General features: G+C 45.6%; 1 protein-coding gene across 1 annotated transcript; it reads left to right on the top strand.

Moving 5' to 3' along the window:
- Positions 1–3980: 3980 nt before the first annotated feature.
- On the top strand, positions 3981–16603 carry WNT16 (Wnt family member 16). Its single transcript, XM_030015713.2, has 4 exons — positions 3981–4314; positions 4424–4698; positions 6652–6938; positions 14708–16603. The coding sequence occupies exons 1-4, from the start codon at positions 4223–4225 to the stop codon at positions 15170–15172; spliced, it is 1119 nt and encodes a 372-aa protein (XP_029871573.1). The 5' UTR covers positions 3981–4222; the 3' UTR covers positions 15173–16603.
- The last annotated feature ends 9114 nt before the right edge of the window (positions 16604–25717 follow it).

Raw genomic sequence — 25717 nt, 5'->3', positions numbered from 1 at the left:
AGAGGGATCTCGGGGGGCTCTGTGTGGGAGAAGGGGCATCTCTCTTTTCCTCTCTAACTTCCCTTCTAGTGCCACGCTGACCTCACGGAGGGCCTGAGACTCGTCTGCTGAGACATCGCCTCACAGAGGGATGCTGCCGTGTAAGGGGGCACGGTACCAAGAGTGTAAGGACCCCTGGCCTGAAGTCGGGGGTCTCGCCGCACATCTCTCCTCACGTCCTTTCCCTTGGAGGGGACAGTACTCTCGCAGCCCCCGCGGCACAACAGCTCTGCTCGGGTACCGCTGTTTTGCCGGGGAGTGGGATGGGAGCGTGGGTTACCCCCAGCCCTTCCCCGCTGCCGGGGCAAGGTGGCTTACGCAAGCAGCGTTGCCTGCGGGCCAAGGACGAAGGAGTAGGGGCAGAGAGAAGAGGCGCGGGATGGCTGGGCTGGGTCAGGCCTCCCGGGGCACGAGCCCGGTTTGCAGACGCTGCAGCGTCCTGCTATCGATTCCTAGGAAGCCTGGCAGCGCGCAGAGCTGCGCACGGATTGCTGCCGCACCGCTGTGCTATCAGGGTAGTGCCCGCGCTCCGTGACTGATAAGTGAGCACATATAGCAATTTCACAGCTACTGGCTGAGTAGCAGTGACCTTTACACGTACTTCAAGACTCCGCTGGCACGTGATCTCTGGAAACAGCCTGGGTGCTCTCCTCAGAAGGGTTTGTCACAGCCCACACACACAAACCTTGATGACAACACCTAATGCTGACACGGTTCCAGTTTCTTCGGCGCAAAGGCTCAGCTCGTCCACGGTTCCCAGGGCTGATGGGTGCCGTCGTGCAGCCAGGCGCTGAGGTGGATTGAAAGCACTTTTGCTGCATTAGAAGTGTAGAATTCGTGCTTGGTCACCAAAAGTGATACGTTTCATAGCTGAAGGGATACCCTGATTTAGAGAATACGGGACATTTTTCTGTTCGGATGGCAGGTTTATCTCTGCTCAGTTTTTTGAGATAAGGGGATAATGCCCCTGTCAGTGAGTAGGGCCTATATGTATAGGTGGGATAATGCAGTCTGCTGTGCTGTATCCGTGTCTCTGCTGGGCATCAGAAGTTCCAGGAGAAGGACAATAATTTGAACAAAGCTTTCAAAAGCAGTGACTCGTTTAGGAGAAGTTAAATCTGTGTGTACTTGCATCTAGTAAATAAGACGGCAGACCTTGATTATAGTGAGAGCACTAGCCACTAACTTTTTGAAGAGGTAATTGGTCTATCTCTGAAGCATATTATCTGTCAGGTGATCTGCTTATTCACACAGATCTGCACAACGGAGTATTTTTCCTTATCTAACAGGGAATCAAAACCATATATATCTGTAATTGACTCCGTCAAGATCATATTAGTCATCATTAAACAGTAAATTAGTAAATGTCCAGCCAGGAAATACCACTTAGCTTAGACACATTTCCTTCTTTTTTCCTTTTAACAACAGTTTATTGTCTTCTTTTTAAAATAGAAAAACGGGGGCATTTTGGTATGAATAGCCACAGATAGCCCCACCTCAGCCAGAGAAAGTAAGATAAGCAGCAAGTCTAATTAATCTTCCCTGATTTATAGTATATTTTGATCACTGAGGCTTAGCACTTGACCTTGGCTTGGATTCTGGTTCATTGTCTGCACCACACTCGTGTTGCTCTCTGTCATGGAGTGGAATGGTCTTCCAGCATAGAGGGCTCTGAAGCACCAGTGAATTAGAATTACAGACTTTAGAAACATTTGGCAAATTTCAATAAATTTTGCTAGATCAGCAAGGTATTTCCAAATCATGTCCCTTTGCAGATTTGCAAAGCACGTAACTTGCAAAAAGTAATTTGTTTGCCCTTCCCCTGGTAGCACCCAACCGACCCGTACGCAGACACATAGTTCCAGACTACTAGAAATACTCCTGTACGTGCTGCTTTTGCCCAGAGAGGAGAGTATTTCTGGAGGGAATAAAGAAGGGAGATGGTGTAAATGGCAGGCAGGCAGCTGGGAGGCAGGAGAAGGCAGAGGCCGGGGGATCTGGTGGGGAACCAGGCTGCGACAGCCAGAGAGGAGGTGCAGGGGCTGTGGGCGATGGGGGAGTGGTTGTAAGGGAAACAGATGGGAAGAGAGGCAGATGGAGGATTAGGACACAAATACATAGTAATCCAAACTTCTTTAAATCAGATGGTCATGGAAAAAAATGTGGTTTCCTTCCAGTCACTGCTAGAGATTGAACTGGATGATCTCAAGAAGTCCCTTACCATTATTTTGGGGTTTTTTTTACCATCAGCCCTCCGAATTGCAACTGTTTTACTTTACACAAGTGTATATGATCAAAGGGTTTTCCTAGCTATGTAACGGTTATTGTAGCAAAAACAACGTAGACAAAATCAGATCCCAGCATATGGGAACCCAACAGAGAGGTAATTTATTTATGGTGTCATAGATACAATAGGCTACAAATAGGATTGGAATTTTTGAAATCAGTATTTTTCTGATTTAAATCTTACATTGTTATCAGCATATAAGGTTCCGCAGCTTCTAGAAAAAAATTCACATATAAGAATTTAGGACCAAAAGCTCCGTACCAATTTAAAAAAAAACAAAACAAAACAAGAACAAAACCCAAACAAACCACAGAGAAAGACCCCTGCTAAAAGGACTGGCAGGAAAAAATCATTTCAGAGTGGATGATAAATGCATATAGCAGATCAAGCAGCACATAAGAAATACACGGCTCCTAGACCAGGGCTTTGAATTAACTGTAGTAGGTGGAGCCAGGAAGCAGCAATGAGGATAAAACGAACCATGTGTCCTGGAATAATTAGATAATTCTCTGACACAGCCCACACAGTTTTGGCTGGTTCAGGCCTGTTTCATGGCCGGTTCCCTGTGTTCCGACGTCGTCCTCCATCTATTTCCTTCACTGTGGACTAAGTTCCTCCGCAACCACAAGCGGATGTTCTCCAGACTAAAATTCAGAACAGAGAAAACAGGGTGTATCGGAAGGTTTCAATAGCTGTTGGGGTCATACGGCATCTGCCCTGATCTGGCGACGCTTTGGAGACCCTTTAAGAGCGGGCAGATGAGCACAAAGTAGGAAGGAGACATAATTTTATAGATTGAAATGCACCACAGCCTATGCTCTTAAAATATCTCAGCGCACGCATGGGAAAAAAAGACAGGGGGAACACCACATTTACGTGATTATTTCTCAACACGTTGTACTCTTAAAAATGTACGTCTGTCACTCGAGGTGATTTACCGTGCTCTTCACTTGGAGCTGTTGTCAGTCAACAAGAGCTATTTTGCCAATTTACAACTGTGTCAAATCAAAGCCTTCGGAGAGCTGCCATTTTATCCAGATTATTTTTAGTGCAGGTGTTTCACTCACACAGAAGGAAGCAGCAGCATATCGTCATCAAAGAGGACCTGAAAGTCCAGAGTGCCAACACCAGCTCTTCCTCGGGTGCTGGCTGACTCATTGGATTTAAACGTGTAAAATGAGTAACTAACAATTCGCAAGGTAGTGGCTGATAAGAGCGCCTCGCCGAAGTTAGCAGGGGCGGACAAAGGGAGTCCTAACGCGTGCTGATGCTGCCTCTGGAGCCAGCGAGTTAACGCTGCCGAAGCCTTGGCAAACGGGACCAAAAGGCCGAGGAACGCCGTGATTGAGGAGCGCCGGCGTTCCGCGCCCCCTCTGCTCGCCGCGGGCGCGCTCGCTGCCGACCTGCGGGCTCCTCCGCCTGCAGCCCCGCTCCGCCGCCCCCGGCGCCCCTCGCAGCCCTCCCCCGGCCGCCGCGCCCCCCGGAGGGAAGGGGCACGGGGCGGAGGGGCTGCCCGGCGGCTCCACCGCGCCCGCCCGCCCGGCCCGCGGCCCCCGCGCAGCCCCGGCCCGGCCCGCCCCGGCCCGCCCCGGCGCCCGGGCGGCCAATGCGCGGCCGGGGGGGGGCAGAGCCGGTGAAAACCGTCGAGCCCAACTTTCTCACCTCGAAGGGCACCGAGCGCTCCCGATGCTTCCCCTCCCGCCGCCCGCCCCGCCGGCCCGTCGTCCCCGGCAGGGCGCTCCGACGGCCGGGGCTCCCCCCGCCAGCCGCCCGCAGCCCCCCGAGGAGGAGAGAGCCGAGTAAGGGGGAGGAGGGGGGGGGGGGCGCCCGGCGGCCGTCCCCCTCCGTCCCTGCCGCCCGGGCAGCGGCGTGGCGGCGGGGCTCGATGCGGCGGCCATGGGGCGCGGGCCCCCCCTCGGACCGCGCCTGCTGCTGCGGGCGGCCTTGCTGCTGGCCCTGTGCCCCCCCGCCGCCGCCGGCACCTGGATGTGAGTAGCCGGGAGCGGGAGGGAGGGAGGGAGGGCTGCGCGGCGCCCGTCCCCTCGCCGTCCGCCGGGGCCCGGCGCTGACGGGGCGGGGGGGGGGCTGCTTCTGCAGGTGGCTGGGCATCGCCGCCGGCGGCGGGCCGGAGAAGCCGGGCTGCGCCAGCCCGCCGCTGAGCCGCCGGCAGCGGGACCTGTGCGAGCAGAAGCCGGAGCTGGTGCCCGCCATCCGGGAGGGAGCTCGCCTGGGCCTCCAGGAGTGCCGCAGCCAGTTCCGACACGAGCGCTGGGACTGCCGCCCGCCGCCCGCCGCCCGCCGCGGACCCGCCGCCGCCGCCGCCCCCGCCGCCGCCGCCGCCGCCGCCGCCTTCGGGCACCAGCTCAGCAGCGGTGAGTGTCCGCCCCGACGGGGCCGCCGGCCGGCAGGTGCGCCCGCCGGGGCTGGGGGGCGGGCGGGGGGCTCCCCGGCTTCCCCCCGGCGGGGCGAGGGCTCCGGCGGCAGAGCCGGGCCGGGGAGGAGCGCCGGCGGGGCGGGCCGCGGCCGCCCCGGGAGGCCAGCGCAGGTACGCGAAACGCCCCGGGCGGACAAAACCTGCCATTGTCTTCCCCGAATTGTTCTTGCTCCTTGTCATCTTTTGCTTGACGCGTCCGTGGATGACAGCGCCTTCAACCAGATCCACTTAACTGTGTCGAAATGCTGTTATTCTTAGACCGGTGTCGGGTTTATCCCCTTATGTCATAATTACTAAGTGAGTGGGGTAATGGCACGCGGTATTTCGAAAAGGTCGCTTGACTGCAGGTAAAAATCTGCTCGCGGCACCATACGCAACGCCAGTCGCTTTAGAATGTATCCTATACGCTCAATTAGGTGGTAGTGCTCAGCACGGCAAGACCCAAGCTGCTTTGGTTGCGTGAACCAAGAATGGATATTGCTGAAATTTACAATGAAATACGGACATTTTGTTTGCATCGAACGGCGGTGTCAAAGGTTCTTTCGAGCACTCTGCTCAATGATTTCAGCATAGCCGTTGATGTGAGCTTAAGTATCGTAGTACTTCGTTTTGTACTTCTGCAATCTTCACTTTATGCTGCAATACAACAGTGAAAAAAAAAACCCAACCGTGAAACCGTGAAAACACAAGATGAGCAATAAAAAGTGACACGTATTCCAAAAAGGAAAAGGAAAAAAAAAAACCTAAACCAAAGAGGGAGCAGTTTACCCTACTATATGTAGCCATATGTATTGTATGTTAGTCCTTCTGTCCAATGGGAAGGACTGTTCCTGCAGACCCATAAGGAGCGGCACTGCTAACCCGCAGAGCTTCTCTAGTGTGTCCTGTGGAAGCATTTTACGATGGCACCGGCACCACAGACTAATACAAACAGGAGAAACAAACAGGAACTTTCCTGCCCGTGAGACAGAAACTCGGGAGACTGGAAATAACAAATTGTTTTTACAACAGTGAAAATGAGTACAGTGAAATTTTAGCTGCAGTTAATGGCCAGTCATTGATTTTCAGTTTGCTTAGAGAGTATACCTTGCTTAACACGGTTTAAAGATCTGTGCCACATTACGCTAGAAGTCTCAGAGAAGGAGACTGGCTTAAGAGGCCCAGGCAGGTCCCGCCATGATTCTTCTGAGATATAGTATAACAGTTAAAGGCTTTTTGTACTGATGTCTTTCCCTTGGCCAGCTTATTCTCGGAAAAGCACATGGCCTAAATATCCTTGTGCCATCCTGATTTCTGCCTGGCTTAAGATTCTTGGGGCTGTTTGCAACCTTTGTGAATTAGAGCAGCCTTTGTGAATTAGAATAACCTCAATGTTTGCTAAATTTAGCGTGAGGTAAGTTCTGGCCCCACACCAAAGTAACCCAGGATTGTGACAGCTTCAAGATCCTCCTCCAAGACCTGAGCTAACCTTCTCTTCTTCTTCAAATCAATAGGAATAGTGAAAAGCGGAGTGGAGAGTAAGGGGCCTGGGGTGTGGTTTCTTTTGGGGTTGATTTTTTTTATTATTAAAACTTAATTGACTTGTAGGTTTCTGTGGCAAATAAAGTTCCCAACCAGATTTAGAATGGAGTTACCAAAAATCGCATGGTACAAGCAGCCAGAAACAGCGCCATTAATGGCATGGTCATATGAAGAGGCCCCGAAGTCTTTTTTGGATGTGAATATCCACTGCTCTAAACAAGTTAACTCTACAGACCAAGCTGTGATGACTTTAAACTTGTAGCTGTTCCCTTTTAATAATAGTCTGGCTTGTAAAATCGCTTTCTACAGCTCCGCCAGGAAGGTAATCAGAGGGAGTTACGAAGTAACGTATTCGTGCCTTGCTTTGTAGGCACGAAGGAGACCGCGTTCATATACGCAGTGACGTCGGCGGGCCTCGTGCATTCGGTGACGCGATCGTGCAGCGCAGGAAACATGACCGAGTGTTCCTGCGACATGAACCTGCGGCACGGCGGCTCGGCCAGCGAGGGCTGGCACTGGGGCGGCTGCTCTGACGACATCCACTATGGAATGTCGTTCAGCAGAAGGTTCCTGGATGTGCCCGTTAAGAACGTAACGGGCAAGAGCGGGAGCGGACTGGTGGCGATGAACCTGCACAACAACGAGGCTGGGAGGCAGGTATGTGTCACCATTCCGAAATGGCAGCGACTGCTTGTTCGCCTTCATTGACAAAATGGCATCAGCCAAACGAGGCCTGTCCTTGACTGCAGGTACAGATGGGGCCAATGGCAAGAACGGCACTAACATCACCAAAGCAAACCTGCACAAACTCGGAATCAGAGCTGGTTTTAAACAACTAACTAACTAAACAGGTTAAAATAAAATCCACAAAATAAGAATTAGATCTGGAGTGCTAATCAGAGTTATCTTAAATAGGCATTTGATATTCTGTAGCAAATCTGAAATAGTCTTGTTATCAGCATAATACGCTAGGAGTTTTTTCACTGATTATTCTGTTATTATCATGACCTGCATTTTTAATTCTCTCTAATACTGAATGAGCAGGCGGACTGGACACGAGGCATCGTTACCCATCCACAGTCCGGGGTCCGCGGCTGAGAGCAGAAGTCTAAAATTGCTCAGAGAGGAAATAGAGAGTTAGCCTTTTCTTTTAAAAAATGGGATGGAAATGACACTTCTATTTTAAAGTAGCCTGCTGGTTAGGGCAATCGTCAGAGAAGTGAGAGGAGACTGGCTTCGGACAGCCCTTCTTCAGCGCAGAGGACTTCAAACCCACGGTTGCGGAGGAAATGTGGGTGTGGGTGTGTGACATTGGGTCCTCCTGTCCTGTTCTGCAGAGGATGATAAATGGGGGCAGAAACAGACAGCCAACACAGGGAGATGTGAGTCTGTACTGTAGTGCTTGGGGCTTACGTCTGGAATGGCCGAGACCTGGATTCTGGTTCTTGCTTTAAAATTACTTTCTCTGCTTTACCTTGGAGTTTTTAACTTCGTAAGTGTTTAATGGCTCTCTCTGGCCCCGTAATGCTTTAAATCTGTTCTGCTCAGTGACAGAGCTGTAACTAAAGAAAAGAAATGGAGACCCTCTGGTTTTGACTACACATATTGATGGACTCCATTGTAACTCAGTAATTTCCTGTAGCCAGAAGCAGCAGCAGTGGGTTTTACTGAAAACAACTTTCCTATCCGCCGTAGACTGGGCATAGCCATAGAGCCATGGTGGTATCATTGCAAACTATTTTAATTTAAACTAATTTTTGCAGTTTACAAGGTAATATATGCATGCTATTTAATTTAATTAAGTTATATAGTTGGAAAACCAGAAAATCTTTCAGGGACATAGGCCCTTTTCAGGACTGAAGTAGAAGAAGCAAACTTTAAACCTAAGTAGATGCTGAGAACAGTTACTGTGAGTTTAATTAGATGCCAGTCAGCTAAATCATCTCCACGGAAAGGTGGTTGGTATTGTGTAGTAGGGGATGTTAATAAAAGGAACAGAAGATTAAGTGATTATTTTCTTAGGGAAAGAGCAAAGGGTCATTTATCACCTTTGTAGAGAGAGATAGTTGAGGGAGAAGATAATAATCTCCATAAAATTATCTCTCAATTTCATGATTTTTCATATACAGTACAGATAGGAAATTTTATTTTAATACTCATGTTTGTCATTAGACAGTGCCATTTTCTCGGATTAGAGTGACAGTGGAAGTGTAGGGAAGAAGACTGCAAGGCTCCAGAGGAACTTCAAAGAGAAAGAGAGATGTGATTTCTGTGTTTAGGTGGCAGCGACACAGGTCTTCTCTTTGGTACCCCATTCTCTTGTCTGCCTTTAGCTTTATGTTAGCAGCAGCAGTAGTTTGCTGTCCTTTTGTCTTCAGTGGCAGCGTTCGCTTATGATCTTCCCATACCATCCTTGTGCTCATCACTCATTCCTGCAGGTGTGCCAGCAGAACTCCCTGGGGTCCTGTGCTGGGAACTGTACCAAGGAACCATTCAGCTTCAAAAAACCCCCCCCACACAAACATAGACACACACACACACACATACACACACAGCGTAGAACAGCATCTTTTCTTTTGGTGTTGCTTTCTTTAAAGTTGGATCAGTTCCCTGATCTCATCTATAGCGGTCACACAGACAGTTGGGCCACCTATGTCATGGGGACACGACTGACTGGCAAAGGGGAAAAAAGTACGTTCAGCTGAAGATAACATATTTTCAAACAGTGAGCTAGAGCTACAAGGGGCTGGAGGATGTGATTAAGCGAGCCTTCATTTTCCATGAATAGTATTTTTGACAGGTTCCAAGTTATCTTAGATGTGGGTTATACGCGTGACAATATAATTGATTCTGAGTCCACATCTTTAATGTAATGCAACTGCAGTATCTTCTATTACTATTTACATTGAGTGGTACCTCTTACTATACATAATTTCATGAAACCAGAGTTTTAGGCTGTCAGTCTCCAGGAACGTGGTAGAATCTGGCCCAATAGGATCCATTAGGTCCTGAGGACCTTTCGGGGTTTCAGGCTTTTCACAATACTGAGCTCTCCAACAAGGCTCTCAAAGTACGCTGTCAGAGGCTTGTTTGGTGCACACGATACGTACGCTCATTCCTTTTCCAAACATGATGTTTTTAAAAAAAACCCATCTGCTGCAAGCCTGAAAGGCCAGAAGATCCTTATTTCACTGATTTTGTATCAATGGCGTATTTGTTGTTCGTTATCTTGGAAAAAATATGCAGAGTATTTAGTCAGCCTCTGTGCCTAAATATTTTGTAACTTAATGGCAAACTGTAGGATAAAGCAAATATTTTGACCACTGTCCAGAGCGAAAGAGAATGTTTACTGTTGGTACTTGGGACTTCTAGCAGCAATATTAGCGGAAGTAAAGTTTAGCCAAACTCTTCATTTCTGTAGTTTCAAAATCCTTAACTGGGAGATGTTGGAAAATGTTGACCTCATGTTTTGGGGCTTACAAGAAGGATGTTTTGCAATATATTTTGGTACCTTATGACCTTTTGTAATAAATACTGTCATGTTCCTGGTTCTGTGTCTTGCAAGAGCAGTCTTCCAGGGACAATACTTCTGTGTTTGTTTGGAGTTGCTAATGGAACTGGTATGTGCAGAATTCTCTTGTTCTTTTCCCATTTCCGTACAAAATGCTATTTTACATTTCTACATCTCATAGTTAAATCCAAGATATATCAATTTTAAAACAGTAAGGATCCTTTGAGTTCTCCACTGTTTAGGAGACTAACCTGAACCTCAGAAGATCCAGATTTCATTCCTTTTTCTGCCACAAGATAAATGTTCTTCATCTTTTAGCATTGTAATGTTCAGTGTGCTTAGATGCGCATATGTGAGTTGGGCACCTCTGCTCCTTATAGAAAAGGGTGAGGGCAGTCAGGCACTATGGGTTGACTTTTATTGTATTAGTATTTTTTTTACTGATGGAAGAATTCTGCTCAGTTTTCCACTTGTGGAAGTTTATTTGACTTGCGTTCTCACATTGAGATAGCTTGGCTCATCAGAGAGTTTATTTTTACTGATACTTGTGGGTTGGTAACAGACCCACCAACAGTCTGCAACTGTTCTTAAGAAGTGCTGTACCTCCGGTAGGACATGTGCTTGTCTTCATGAATAGTCCTATTAGTTCTACCAGTGGCTTAAATTAGGCTGTTTGATTACAGGCATTGGTTCCCATTGCAAAACAAGTACTGGCAGCCCCTGTCTCACAGCTGAGAACAGTGCCTGCAGAGAGCTTCGCTTGGAGATATTAAGCATTAATTAGCATTAAAGGGTATACAGACTGTGATGCCACTGAAACTCTCCTTCGCTGCAGACCACTCTCTGCTTTCTGCCCATCCACCTCTTCTAGCCACGCATTCCCACCCCACGCCGCTCCCTCTGTTAATTGCATTGGACCGGTGGAAGGAAGTCAGTTTAAAAATGATCTTTTTTCAGGTTAATTTTTAACATAGGCCAGCGTTCAGCACTGTATCCAGTTCATCACTTAACCCTGCACTCTTGTTGCGCTAGTACCACCGGGGCAAGAGGAACTGCTCGGGTGGGCTTGTGGCCGAACACAACACTCGTGGATCCAGCTCAGTTCCACACTGATTGTTTCTCAGAAGCAGTCAGTCGGTTTCATGACCAGCCTAAGAAAACTGAAAACCTGTCCCAGCTTGCACAGAAGGACATGTCTACCCACCGTGTTTCTGTGAGTAACAGTGCTCCTCTGAAGTTCTCTATGAAATTTTGTTCCTTAGGGAGAATCCTCTCACAATTTCAGGAATAACTGGAAAGATTCACCATGTGAATTGAAAGGTGTGAAACCGAGCACTGGTTGTGGAGTCAGTCTGGAAGTCACGCTCCCAGTAACTCTGTGCATCCCAGTAGCTCTGCTGAGACGCAGGCGTGCGTTGCAGCCGCGTCCCACCAGAAGGCTGCGTTGGCTCTATAGGTGCCGTCTTAGGTTTGCTTGCAAGAAAACAGCAAGAGAAGATACCTAGTCCCTAAATTTTGCCAGATGTTCAACTATGGGAGTTTGTTCATTGAAGTTCATGTGGCAGCCTGAGATCCAGTGGCACATTTTGTGATCAGGCAAAGCAAGATGTCAGCTCCCTGTGCTGGCAGTAGAGGCAACCCAGAAAACTTGCCCATCCTAGCAGCTGGGAAGCAACAGCCTGCGGTCATGCACAATTGTGATGACACCATAAGTCATTCTAAAACAGAGTGCATCAAAGCTTCATGTGAGAATCCTGAGCAACACAGAATAAAACCACAAATGTTTGTAACTGCTGCGGATGTTCTCGGTGTTTCCACACTCAAACACATTTGTAGTTCTTGCATTCACCTGGTCGTACATACACTGCTAATATATGCTGGATTTTTATATTTTGATATCAGCCTGAGACTCCAACACCAGTTTCTGCTCCTGTTTAGAAACTCTGTTTCCTTTCAGTTTTCATTAATTCATCCTCAGATAAAAACTCGAGTGTCATCTGCTGGGCTACTTGCCCACATGGAAGTAACTCACCCCTAGCACCTAGCAGACATGTCCAGTGCTTCCTCTGACAGTTTCTGGATCCTTCTGCCTCATCCAGATTTTACTATGCCTGATTCTAGCAGACTGGGAAGTACATTTCTTTCCCCAAGCCAAATTGTTTATTTTCATTCTGTTGTTTCTTCCCTAGTTAGCACCCTGTCATACTGCAGTGAAAGTGAGGATTGCATCTATAACCTTACAAATCTTATAGCACAATGTGATTTCAGACTACTTTGAGATTCTAGTTACTTGCCTTGATGCAAATAACTAATGATTAGAAATTGGAAAATACTATTAAATCCCTTCTGTTTGTAAATTGTGTGTAAAATTTATCTTTTGATATCGTGTTTCTCTTTTCCTTGACATTTTATTAGGTGATCTGTATTCTAACAAAGACTTTCTGTCTTTGGATCTCGAATTCTCATCTGCCTCAGTCACTGTTATGTCTTAATGATGCATATTCTGACTACTCAGTGATTTCCTTATTGATAGATTCTTGAGATACAAGGTCAAGTCTGTCTATTAAACAGAAGCTAGCCTGTGAAGGAGAGAAGTTAAGTATCTACAAGAATTAGTGCGTGTTGATTTGCCACTGAAAGAGTCTGTGTATGCTCTGGGTGAGGGTCTGCTTATTGCAATGTTCTTATTTCTTCCAGGATAGGGAAAAAATCTCCAATCCCAAAAGCAATCCACAGCATCTGGAAATATCTCCTGTACTGGTTTGTAGAGTTACACGCAAATACACACTCAGGCTTGTGTCAATATCTTTGGGGCAGAACGTGCCAGGAGGCCTCAACTCCCACTGAAATCAATGGATTTACCCACATTGGACTCGTCCCAAACTTCAGTGACCATGTTCACCGTGATGAAAAGTCCTAGTTTAACACACAGGGTAGAAATAGCTCACTTTATCTGCTCCGTGCCTTGAGTAGCTCTGAAACTTTGAGGATGGCATTTGTGCTGCCTGGGCTACAAATAAGCAGTTGGGACTTGAGTTTGTTTCTGGTCCTGCATAGGGTCAGTAGGGCCTGGTAGGATTTCAGGGCTCTGGTCTCACTGCAAAATCAAGGCTTAGGAACAGGCACAAATGAAACTACTTTCTCAGGGGAAACCAGAGGAGGGTGTTAACTAGATTTGTCTTCTGTTTTTTTCTTCGCTAAGACAGTTTGAGAAAGATACAGATTGACAGCAGTTAATAGTTGTGGGAGCTGTGGGGTAAGTGAAGGTTTAGGGTGAAATTTAATAAACATCATGAGGCTGGGAGGAGGGTTTGTCTTCCCCATTGTGTGGGAACTAGTGGTTCCTCCACAGAGGAATAATTTGAATCTGTATTTGCCTTGCTGCATGAGAAGTTTCAAGAGAAACTTACTGTGAGTTAATTTTAAATTTACACTTTCTGTTACATTTCCCAATTGCCTTGATTGTGGAAATTAAATATGGGGGAAAGGTTAGTAAAATGCAAGATGGTAACATGGGCTTTCCACGCCATTAACCGATGACCCGTATGACTCTACAGGATGGCTCCAGAAAGTATATTGATGGAAAGGTAAAACAAAACAAAACAAAAAGTATGATACCTTGTCCTTTTGCTGTATCTGTGCATGCGATGATTTTTCTGCACACTTTTCCAAACTCTATTGTGAGATGTGTCACAAATCTAATTGTATAATTTTATACTATGACTATTAGATATTCCAGCAGGAAGTATTATATTGATTGTCTGCTGACTATTTGAGTTGTAGTCCCAGATAAAGAAAGTTACTGCTTGTTTACAGATTCCAGTTCTTCGAGGCTTAGTCTCCTGTAAACTGAGCCAAAATTCATATGTGTTGCAAAAGCTTAATGCGGGCTGCAGATTCCCATTGTTGCTCAGACAGTTATTGTTCAGCCCAGTGCTTGCTTCTGCATGGGCATGGAAAAGTAGCCTATCTAAGGGTGTTTTAATGTTGGTAATAACTTCGGAAATTTTGCTAAAACATCAAAAGTTATAAAAGTAATATGAATGCAACTATCAAATTGTGTTAGATATAGAGCCATTATGCAACTGGAAACGCTAGAAACCCGTGATAGTACAAGTATGCCTAAATTAGAAGAACGGGGCTTGATCCTGTAAGTGAGAAGCACCTGAGCTTTACTCCAGAATACCTGAGCTGACGATACCTCTGCTGAGCTGAGCGGCTCCTTTGATAGACTGTCCGTGGAGCTCAGAGACGTGGGCATCCTTCTGCTCTTCCAGCCGGGATCTGCCGCGAGGTGCCTCGGGGCTGCAGGCTGCGCTGCTCCGGGTGCTGAGCCACGCTGGTCGCACAGACGCTGCTGTGCGGCCGCAAGCCATTCCCGTGGCCTTAGTTACAGACTGTGCTGTGAATGTTTAGTGATCTTGATGGTAGCCGCAAGGCACCCTTAAAAGGTGGCGTAGACCTGCCCAGTAAAAGTATTCCAATGTAGGAACGGTGCCTTTACCTACCCTATCCCTGCTTCCCCTCCTGCTCTTCCCCGCAAGGGCTGTTTGCATTCCAGTGGTGGAAAGAGAGATACAAGATGTGTCGTTTCAGGTATTTAGGATCCTCCAGAATGAAAAGCCAGTCAGAAATACAAGCTTTTGTTATTGTGATTTGATATTGCTATGTTATCGCCATTGCAAGGTGCAAACGCAGAGCCATTCTGGAGATCAGGCTTCTCATAGTGGGGGTCCGGAGTTGGAAACCTGATTCCTAACATGTATCCTCCTGCACTCTGGCTTCCCCATCACTGAAATGGCACTGGTGGCAGCTGTAATGTTAAATACTTCGAGACCTCTGTGTTACTGATGTCAGGCAGTACTCCTAATGAATGAAAGACCACGTCCAAATGTCATTCTCTCTTTGCTTTCAGGCTGTAGCAAAGCTGATGTCAGTGGATTGCCGTTGTCACGGTGTTTCTGGGTCCTGTGCTGTGAAAACTTGCTGGAAAACAATGTCCTCCTTTGAAAAGATTGGCCGGTTTCTAAAAGATAAGTATGAAAACAGCATACAAATATCAGACAGACTGAAAAAAAAGCTACGCAGGAAAGAAAAAAGCCAGCGAAAAATACCAATCAGGAAAGAAGACCTGCTGTATGTGAACAAATCGCCCAATTACTGTGTCGAAGACCAAAAATTGGGGATCCCTGGGACTCAGGGAAGGGAATGTAACCGCACCTCGGACGGACCCGACGGCTGCAACCTCCTGTGCTGTGGGCGCGGGTACAACACCCACGTTGTCAGGCACGTGGAAAGGTGTGAATGCAAGTTTGTCTGGTGCTGCTACGTGCGCTGCCGGAGGTGCGAGACCATGACCGACGTACACACCTGCAAATAAGATGAAGTACAGAAAACAACGGCCAAACCATCCTGCGCTGTTTGGTATACACAACTGCCGCGCAGGCAGCAATTACTCTTGTCATGTGGGATTGCAGGGGGATCAGCCTCAGGGGAAGGGGTGTTGCCAGACACCGGGTAGTCCAAGCATTTGGCGAATGAAAGAGCAACCGAATGAATAGCAGCCTGCACATAGAGACAGCTAAAACAGCAAAAAAAGACTCCTGAGGACACATTTGAACATGTAACTCTATGAGCAGGGACAGACACTAAACTTTCCCAGTCTTTAATAGCCACAATGTCCTGACGATCCACGTGGTCGGCAGGTACAGTGGAGAAAACTCAAGATCTTGTTAGCCAGGGACTGAACGGACTAGATGGATCCACTAGGTGGTTCATTTCTGCAGGCTTTAGGAAAAAAAAAACAAAGATAAGGGAAGCGTTCTGCTGTTGACCATGAAGCATTTGCTTTGCAACCGTTCGGAAAGCTGTCTTCTGCATAATATGCAGAAAAGCATCTGGTACTGAGAAGCAGGCGTGACTGCAGAGAGCTGGGCACTGCCTGGGTGGAAGGGGAAGGTCCGTTGGCGTGGAGCAAGCTGTGTCCAGAGTAGAGGCGCTGGAGGACAGCCTGATGAACGTGAACGGTCTACCAAATAGCAACCTCGGGATTTTTTTATAGGTTGTCTTTCAAATGCAGAAAGGACAGGTCTGAGGTGGGACAGAAATACAGTTTGGTATTTGAAGGAAATAAAATCCTTCACAGACATTTCCTCAGTATCTGAACACACAATTTGCGAGTCAGCCGGTCATCACCCCACTGTTGGACTGTATGCAATAACCTGCCATGTTCAACCATCTCGCTGGTGGTTCACCATCATTTTCACAATTAACCGTACGAGATACAGCCCAAAGAAATGTGTCATAAAGTGAAAGATTTTTTTAAAACATTGTTTTCTGTTACAGAAGCAGCAGCTAGAACTTTTCATTAGGTTGCACCCTGAGTAAGTTCAATGCACAATGTAATTTATGGATTGGCTTACACCACTAAAATATTTAAACTGTTATTGATAACATTTTCTCCCCCTCCATATGTTGGCTTAATTTTATTTTACATCTGTGAAAGTTTGTTTATTTTTATGCAATGATTTAATGCCTGGCTTAAAAAGCATCATGTGAAAGGATTTCTGTTGTTTAATTGTGCAAAGACCTATTTTTGATAAGACAAGAAAGTTTATATTTTGTAAATATTTAAATTATGCAAGTTATGTAAAAGGTTTCCAAAACTAATGTGATAAGATTACATACAGCCTTTGACATCTGTTGGTTAGATATTTGTTGCTATTGTAGTAGCCTTTAATAGATTTTTATTTGCATGTGCAGGGGGAAATTAGTCAGAGAATTACATAAATGTTCTTTTTTTTTACCATCAGGGTGGTTATAATTATTGCAGTTAATACACACTGATGAGAAACACTTACTATGATTTTCTAAATGATCAGTTAATTAATATTCTGTATACTTTTAAAATTCTTTTAAATCCATTTTACAAACAGTGAAATCCCAGCTCCAGCGGTAAGTGCAGAACTCCCACTGACATCAAGGGCACTTGGAAAGGTTCACAATCCCTTCAATTTCAATTGTTCCACACCAACAGTCAGTTTTTAGAAAGAAGTCATGTTAGACGGTTTGGTTGACGGTTTCAAAGTTACTTGGAGGAATTAATTTCCTAGTTGTCAATTATTTTCCCATGAAAGATGGTGACCAGATTCCCTGTCACTCTTTATAGGATGTGTAGGTCAGGAAGAAGCAAACACAATCTTCTGTGTTGTAGTACTTCACTGCCTTATGTGGAGTATCTTAGGAACATCAGTTCAGCAACTCAGTCAGTCCTTTATCTGCTGGTTCTTTTTGGACCTTGCCTCCACATTTGGCCAGTCTGTCTCCATTGACCTAGCCAGATAATTACCCTGAGGTCACAAAATCTGCTATCTACGGAAAGGCTGCTCAGCATGCCAGTCGCTGTCACAGGAGGATTCAACACCCTCCCTGAGAAAACTTGGATGGGGAGGATACATCCTGATGGAAGACCCTGAAGAGAGAGTTGTGAGCCCCGGGTTGTTCCCATCTTCCAGCAACGAAAGTAAACCCACGGGCTCCATAAGCTGTGCCGCAGCACCTATTGGCAGCACGGATGGGACGTGCTACCGGTCACTGTTGATACGACGGTGTTGGAGAGACCACCTCTCTCTCTTTCTGAATCTGCTCTCTGTCAAGCTGCTGGCAGAGGTGCGTGCCTCGGTGCCCTCCGTCAGACTGCTCTTAGCGGTACCTCCGCTGAGGTCAGTGTTGAGGTCACCACCGTTTTGTTGTGTGGGGCTCCAGCAGGAACCAGCCTCTGGGAGGTCAGTGCGGAGACCAAGATCTTCTTTTGAAGCAGCCCCGCTCTGTGTCTCAAAACTACCTTAGCTTTTACCGGACCTAAAGGTTCTTCCATACTTGATCTGTAAAGTAAGGAAAATTGCCAATGTACTTCTTGGTACGCCTTAACTTCTGGCAGGGGAGAAAATGGTCCTGGACTCCTGGGTCTAAGGTCAGCGTGAGGGATTTGCCCAGGAGAAAAATCTCAGTAGGCTGCTTCTGTGGGTTTGAAGGGGAAGAGCACTCACCTGAGCATTGCATGGGGACGTGGGGCGGTCATGATGCAGCCAGTGCAGTCAGGGTGTCTCTTGCCTGCTTGGCTAGCCAGTATTTGACACTGTGTTATTTTTGAGAAGACATCTAGTTCCAAAAAAATATCTTTTTGTTCTTAAATGTTGTTAATAAAAGATTTTTTTTCCTGGCCTCGTGGGGGGGAGAGTTTATTTTTAGAAAGAATGACAAAAGACAGTGAAGTGGCAACACACACGGTTTATGAAAGCTGCAATGGTTGAGCAAACAAGGTAACAGGTTTGAAGCTTCACTGGCAGCAGAAGGACTCATCTGGCCTCCGAGAAGCTGAAGAGAGCTATTTCGTGGGAGGTGGCATTACCCTTTCTGCAGCGGGGCAGAGCGCTGGTGAGAGCAAGTGCGTGCGGGCTGAGGGGCTGCTGCTCGCTCCCCTGCTGCACTGACGTCGGGGGCTTGGAGGGGGAAGCAGAAGCAAAGCTGAGTGCGCTGGGGAGACTGGAGCACGAGCCCCTCTCTTTACCTACCACAGCTGAAACTGCTGTTTAATTTAAGCTCCATCGTAACTTACCTAAGTTACATCCGTAAAACTAGTTCTGGATGGATAGCATCTGTAAAAGCAATTCTGGATGGGATCAGGATATGAACATTTTTTTGTAGTAGCATCGGGGCTAAAGAAATTAGCTGACACCTATTGCAGTATTTATTCCACAAAACTGCCTTTACTCCTTCCACAGTCCGGAAAAGCTCTCCTCGGGTGAGAGCGAGAGGGAGAACCATCTGTAGGACAGCATGCCTCCGCTTTCAAAGAGAAGCCTACATATGACATATGTGGTTCAGCTACTTTTGTGGGCATATGGCACCAGGATGAATTTCATTCACTCAGTTTCATAGGGTGGGGGTTTTTCTCCCAGTGCTGGGACTGGAGGATCAAGGTTGTTGACTTTGAAAACAGCCTTATAATGCTCTTGTATAGCTTTGCAATAATACATCCTTTCTGTTTCAAAGTAGCTACGTGTGTGCTTATCGGAGCAAGCGAGATTAGAAAAAAATTTGGAAAGAAATTCATAGTCTTGAGTGGGGGAAAGGTCTTATCTCAGTCCTGTTCCCTCACACTGCCCTTTTATGCATGGAGCAGCAGTTTGTGAAAAGTAGCAAAGCTATGAAAAATGCCACAAGTTTACTTTTTGAAGAAAGGATAATTGTAACCTCTTCTGAAAGTGAAAATGATATATGCTGTTTTGAAAACAGAAATGCATGTGCACTGGCCGCATATTTTAAGAGCAAAGTTGTGTTGTTGACTGAAGTGCTGACGTACTCAGAGGAGTTACTGCAGGAATACTGCTGGCCAGGCTGTCGACATGCCAGCCTGTGCATGTATCGGCAACTGAAGAACACCGTCTTGTCCTTGCCTCTTGGAGATCCCTTGTCAAAGGATGTGTAGTAAATGGAGATCATCTCCATTGCTATCAAAATGTCTCTGTGCTGGGCAGCAGTTTTCAGTGAATGACAAGATGTGAAATGCATGTGTAACATAAACAGCAACAATTAGCATTGGTCATTCAGAGGAAATGATGTTAAAAGGACGTCCACTTTGTCTGAGGTTTCTGATGGAGCTGAGATGCTCGATTTCATCAAAGGATGAGGTTTCACAAGAGGGCAAACTTGACTTTAGGGCGGTTCATCATAGATCCAAACTGTCATGAATCCATACCAACTGACTCTGCTGGCTAAAATTTATTAAAAACATGTAAAAGGATCATCCCACTGTGGCAAACTTCATGCCAAATGAGGCACTGTTTGTCTGAGCCCTCTAACTTATGGTAGCTATCACACAGAGTAGACTATCAGGAAGTATCAGAGTGGAATAAATGTTATTATCTGTTCTAGATAACCTGCCAAAAATGCTAATTCTTAATCCTCTCCTGACTGTATCCTGTCTGTCCTGCCAGGTGATCTGGAGTCCCCAGATCTAGTAGTAGTAGTAATGGTGAATGTGGTATCATGACTTTATTTTTCATTTCACATAAGGATTTGCAATAAAAATTTTTAGGATTTTAAACACTTTCACAATTTTTACTGTTAGTCAGTCGGCATGGGCAGACAGTAGCTAACAATAACTAACTGAGAAACAGGCCTTCACACCCATACGTCTAATGAGCATCACTAAGGAGGGTAGTAGTAGTATTCCGACTATAAATGGGAAACTGGGGAGAAATGGCTTGCTTAACATCACTTACAGGAGCAGTGGGAGACCCTTTAAAAAAAAAAAAAAAAAAAGAATGGGCAGGTCTGATCATCAACCTAATGCTTTGACTACCTGGTCACTGCATTTGTTTCTCAGCCCACGTAGCCTGAAAACTGTGGTTTGCCAGTTAGGGCTGTACCGTAACCTTCTGAGTCGTGACTACTGGGCAAGTCCTGCCGCAGAGCCCAGTACAGTTTCTCAGGGACAGGCAAAGACTAAAATTGCATTTCCTAAACATGGCCTCCTGTGGTTTGTATTTCTGGAAGGCAAACATGCTTTTTCCCCCACACAAATGACAAATTCATCCTGAAGGAAACGGTGCCTGTGAACCCCACGTTAATGCTGCAGATAATTGGTGCTAAAATACCCGTGCCTGTCCCAGAGTCTGCTGTTAGACTGAACCGACATCTGTGTGTTCCAGAGGTAGTTCTGTTAAATAACTAATGGTTTACTCAGCAGAGAATGAAATGGGAATTAATCCTCTCTGGCCACTGTGCTCGCTCTGCAGGGCTGGCAGCGTGGTGGCAGATGGGAACATGAGACTGCAATCCGTTCCACAGCTAGCAGATAACGCTGACTGGTGATCCCTCTGGCCCAGGCTGGAATTTGGATGCCGGGGCTGACTGCAAACGGATGGCCTTCGGTGGAGGGGAGCTAGCACTTCGTTTGCACAGCAAAGAGGTGTAACAAGCGTCTAGGAGAGTGAAGGCAGACACACGTGGAGTTTAGATGCACTAATTGAACTGGAGAAAGATAGAGGGATACATTGCAGGGTAGTGCCACATACCTTGTGAAACCTTCTGCTGAACCTCAGCCTGCAAGCGCGAGTACAGCTTCTCACAGGCTAAAAGACCAGAGCCTATCTCAGGGTTTGGCCATTTGATTTTCCTCTCAGCCTTGCTATGTTTATGACTGTACAGTGTCATTTTAAATGAGCTGCACATTTTCCTTGGGGTTTGGGGGGGGGGGTGGTGTTTGTTTGTTTTTTGTTTTTTTTAATATCAAGTTATGCGTGTATCAGGATGCCTTAATTAAAATGTTGACATTTCTGATTGGGTAAGACTTCTATAATCATTTTCCCAAAAGCCCTGAAAAATGTGTATTTATTTGATTGTGGAGCAGAGTGAAACACATTTCATGAGCATTTCTGTTTTCTAGAGAAAAAGCCTGACACTATACTAGGGGTTAAAAACAGACTGCAGTATTATTTATGTGGATGATGATTGATCTTCTGTGCTGTAAAGTACATTGTGCCTCCTGTCAGTAGCACAAAACCAGCTGACAACTGAAACAATGTCCCATTCTTTTGCATGGACCAATCTGCCCCATAATCTAAGAAATTAATTTGACACTCTATTGTGTCTCAGTATGTGCTAAATAATATTTTGACGTTAAACATGCTTAGTTTTTAGAGGATCTATATATCATTAAGCAGAAGAACACAACAGCAAGACACTATTCAATTCCAGTTTAAGATGTGCTATTTGGGTTTTTAAAAAACAATTCCGGCTAGGCATTGCTGATTATGCCAATGGGAGCAAAACCAGAAGCTACCTGAAACTCAGCGAGCTAAGTTGTTAAGTTTTATACTTGCTGATTTTGGAGCTTTAGGCTGTAGTTTCATGGCAGGCTGGGTTTGCTCACCAGGTTGGCTGAGCGTGTGCTGAGGCTCCCTACCCCTGCCCTGACCCCAGCCCATCGGTGGGTTTAACGACCTGGTTCACAGAAACACTCCACAAACAATAGATTTAGCTCCGTTTGGAGCAGCAAACTGCAGCAAGGACATGGCAGTGAGAACTCAGGGAGGTGACCAGCAGTAGTAACTCCTTGAGCTGACTGTGCTGCCAACATCAGAATATTATCCAACTATGGTTTCACACTTCATGTGCATTGAAAACTCCAGGTTTTTAACGTAAAACAAACCAACGAAACCAAAATCCCCACAGCACGAATGGAGATTATCTGACAGAAGTTCTGCAAACAAAGCAGCTAGTAAAATAAACCCATTTTAGTGATTTCCATGCGAGAGATTTAGGTAGAACCAAACTTTTGGGATTATCCAATGTTACAACTACCTCCTGTAGAAGATTTATGATCCCTCACAATGTGCTAACATAGGAGCCCTCTCAGGAAAACAAGCAAGCCATGCACAGTAAGAAGGGTTGATGTTTCAGGGCAGGCACATTTTCCATTGATCAATGGTTTTATGGCAGTACAACTGCAAGTAACCTCTTTAAAAAGCCTTCCTTGCTTTCAGTCACTCAGGACTAAACAGCACTAAGGCAAGACAGAACAGTAGTGTGCTCTGCTGAGACCATATTTGGGATAATACAATTTTGACCAATTAAATAACCTTGAAATATTAGTTGGGCTCAGTGTGTTTTTTTTTTTTCCATCCGCTGATTGTCCCATAATTGCAATGCTAAGAAACCACTCTAAACCTCTTGCATTGTAGTGCAAGATCAGCAAGAGGAACAGAATTAACCAGCTGCTTTGGGCTGCCTCCAGGGATCAGAAATTTCTCATAGAGGACAGAGTCATTTATGTGCATTTTACACAGTAGACAACGTAGTTGGACTATTACAATGCTCTGTACTGATCCCTACCTCTCTCCATATATATTCTAAAGCCCTGAAAGTTTTCATTTCTACATACTTCAAAGGATAATAAACAGATGATGTTCATTTTATTTACTAATACACTACAAAACTTAACACAAGGTGGAGTTATCTACATTGTGTGTTAGGTGTTTTCGAGGCACCTATGAGGACTAAGATATAAAAGCCATAAATCAAGACATTATCCACCAAGTTTTCCAATGGGAGGGATGACTCAGCTGCCAAGATCTGGGAACATGAGGCTGTACTGATAAAGACAATGCTGAAATATTCAGGCCGAGGAAGACAGTCAGAGAGGATTGCTGCAGCATTCGGTAGGAAAAAACATTTGCAGACTATGTTCCACGGAAGACAGTACGCCCTTCCACCACCATCCATCAAGCTCAAAGAGGAGACATGATTCCTCCTCAGCTGGGAGTGCCTTTTTTCACATCAGTGAGGTTGTAGCTATATCCTGCTATGGACAATACCCTAAAAAAGGAACAGACCTTTTTGAGGGAACGGGTGATTACAGATTTACAGATTATAGCGATTTAAAAAGCATAAATGCAAGATTAAAGGAACTGGGCTGCACGTTCTAGAAAGGAAAAGATAGGGCCAGGAAGAATGTAAAAGACATCTAAGACAACAGTCATCAATTTTTAACTTGTAAAGAAGTAATCATTAATTTTCAGCAACAAAGATTTGGATGGTACATGAGACAACCTATCTAGATGGATAGTTAAGCATACAAAGAGACATCTGAGGAACATGTTTCAACCTGAATCTATGAAGGATGCATTAGATCTTGTTTATAAGGCTGAAAGGCCTGACTACAGGAGCAGCAAGGAGGAACTAAAAGTGGGTTTAAGCTAGTATTAAGATAATCAGAAATGTAATGAAACATTTCAGGTAGAGCACATTCTCTCTTGCCATTCTTCATTTCTTCCCCTCCAGGGAGGCAGCAGCAGGAGGTGGCCGAGCCCAGGTGTTTGTGCCCTTTTGGCACATTGCTCAGAGGGCGAGAAGCAGGGTCCCTCGTATCCCCAGGACAGCATCGGGAGCCACTGACACCTCGTGCTATCACCGAACAGGCTGAGAGCTGTTCTTGCACCTTCGTGCTTTGGCCTCAAAGTTCCCATCCAGTTTTCCAGGTTTCTTTTTCAATTTTCTTAGCTAGGCCCCTTGTATTAAGGCTAGGGTATGGCCTTAGCCTGGCTTTACAGACGGAAAACTGAAGAGGATATAATCAATAAGAAGTCCCTTGCTTGGTATCCACCTCAGCAATGACCCAAGACAGTTTAGAGAAGGACTACAGCCCTTCCCACCCTTACACAGACAAGTCAGTCAACACTTATGTGGCAGCATTATTACTTTATTTCCCCTCCTGAAGTTATCCACCTGGCCTCTATTTTATTTATATACTCATTTGTGAAAAACACTGGGACTGGAGAAAATCCAAACAGTTGAGGAGACATTACATACACATCAAGCACTTAGTAGTCACGTCAACATTTGAGGGAACTAAGTGCCACAGTAAGACATCTAGAAAGCAAAACATGCTGAGCAAAAGGAAGCTTTTTCCAAACTGGCACTGGGGAAACTAAAGCTGTAAGAGGCTCTGCTGTTTCCAGAGGAAAAGAAAAAAAAAAAAATTTGATCATGAAAGACACTAGAGAAGATGCAGAGGGCATGTCAAGGCAAAGCCTCCCTTCAGCTTCTTTCTTAAGTCTCCCGTTATCCATATAAAACAACGCTAGTACAGCAACTGACAGCTGTGGTTTACAATGAAGTCATCTTCAGGTGGCTTGAATCCCAGCTGGGTGCTCCTTGGTGAAAAAAAAGTTACAAGCTTCTCATGTCATCTCCCCCCTCTTCTCGCAGCTGCACTTTGAGGTAGACATCCCCCACAACCTTTCTCTTTCTTTCCCTCACTGCTCTGTTCTCAAAAAGTCTGCAAGATGCTGCAAATGTTCCCATCATCTTATGTAGGAAAATATGCATCCTGGAGCTTTGTCACACACAGGCTCGTTCGTGTGAAGCCACCTGTACAAAATGCCTTCATCTTTGCAACCGACTACTTCCTATCACCAGCTCTGGGAAAGACCAGGGAGGCCAGTAAGGTAATCTTTGTGCTTGAAAACTCAAATGAAATGCGGAGACACTATCAGAAAATCTCGCTGCTTAAGAGTAAGCATCAGAAAGTTTACCTCAACAGGGGCATACTGTAACTAGCCCACTCAAGGCAGAAGAGATGGCATGACTAGATCTTGTGGCAAGTCAACAGACCACAATGATGGACAAGAGCAAGGATATCCCCTTTGCATGGCCAATACACTACGAGTTTTATGTACTTGAAGAGAATCTAATTGTGATATGATACAGCTGTGAAGACATGGGTTGGAGAATGAGGAAGATTTCCATCAAAATCACAAGAATTATTTAAGTTACAAAAATAATCCTACCATTTTACCGCTTTAAAATCCATTGTTTAAAAGGTTTGTGGCAGGTGCAACTTCAAGGGGTTAAGAAAGTCATAATATATTTACTCAATTTGGATTGCTGAAAAAAAAAAAGGCACAAATTCAAAAGACACAAGGGCTAAAAGAGATCTGCCTTTAGTCTTATTTCCTCTCCATTTAACTTTGCAGAGGAAATCTGAACTTCTTAATTTGATGAAAGACAAAATATTCCTTGGCATTCAAAACCAAAAGAACGAAGACAAGAGCTGTCCAGGGAAACTATTAATGCTGACAAATGGTTTTTTCCTCTTAAGCCCCTGCCAAGTAACTTCAAAATTATTTTGATATTATTCTGGATAACAGCATAACCAGTACTGGCATATACACCAACAAAACGGTATTTCTGTGAAAATTGCAGGACTTACACAACTAGTTTTCCACAATTGCCTAATGTTATGAAATAGTAGTTATTTTCCAATTCATAGAAACAGGGGGGTTTACTTTGATGAAAAAATATACATGGTTTTGACATGTCCTCCTACACAAGAAAATGACAGATGTAACAAAAGCAG

This window comes from Aquila chrysaetos, chromosome 5 (genome assembly GCF_900496995.4).
Source record: "Aquila chrysaetos chrysaetos chromosome 5, bAquChr1.4, whole genome shotgun sequence".
Classification (NCBI taxonomy): Eukaryota; Metazoa; Chordata; class Aves; order Accipitriformes; family Accipitridae; genus Aquila; species Aquila chrysaetos.
Note: the sequence above shows the minus strand (reverse complement) of the source record. Positions and strands in the feature narration are given on the sequence as shown.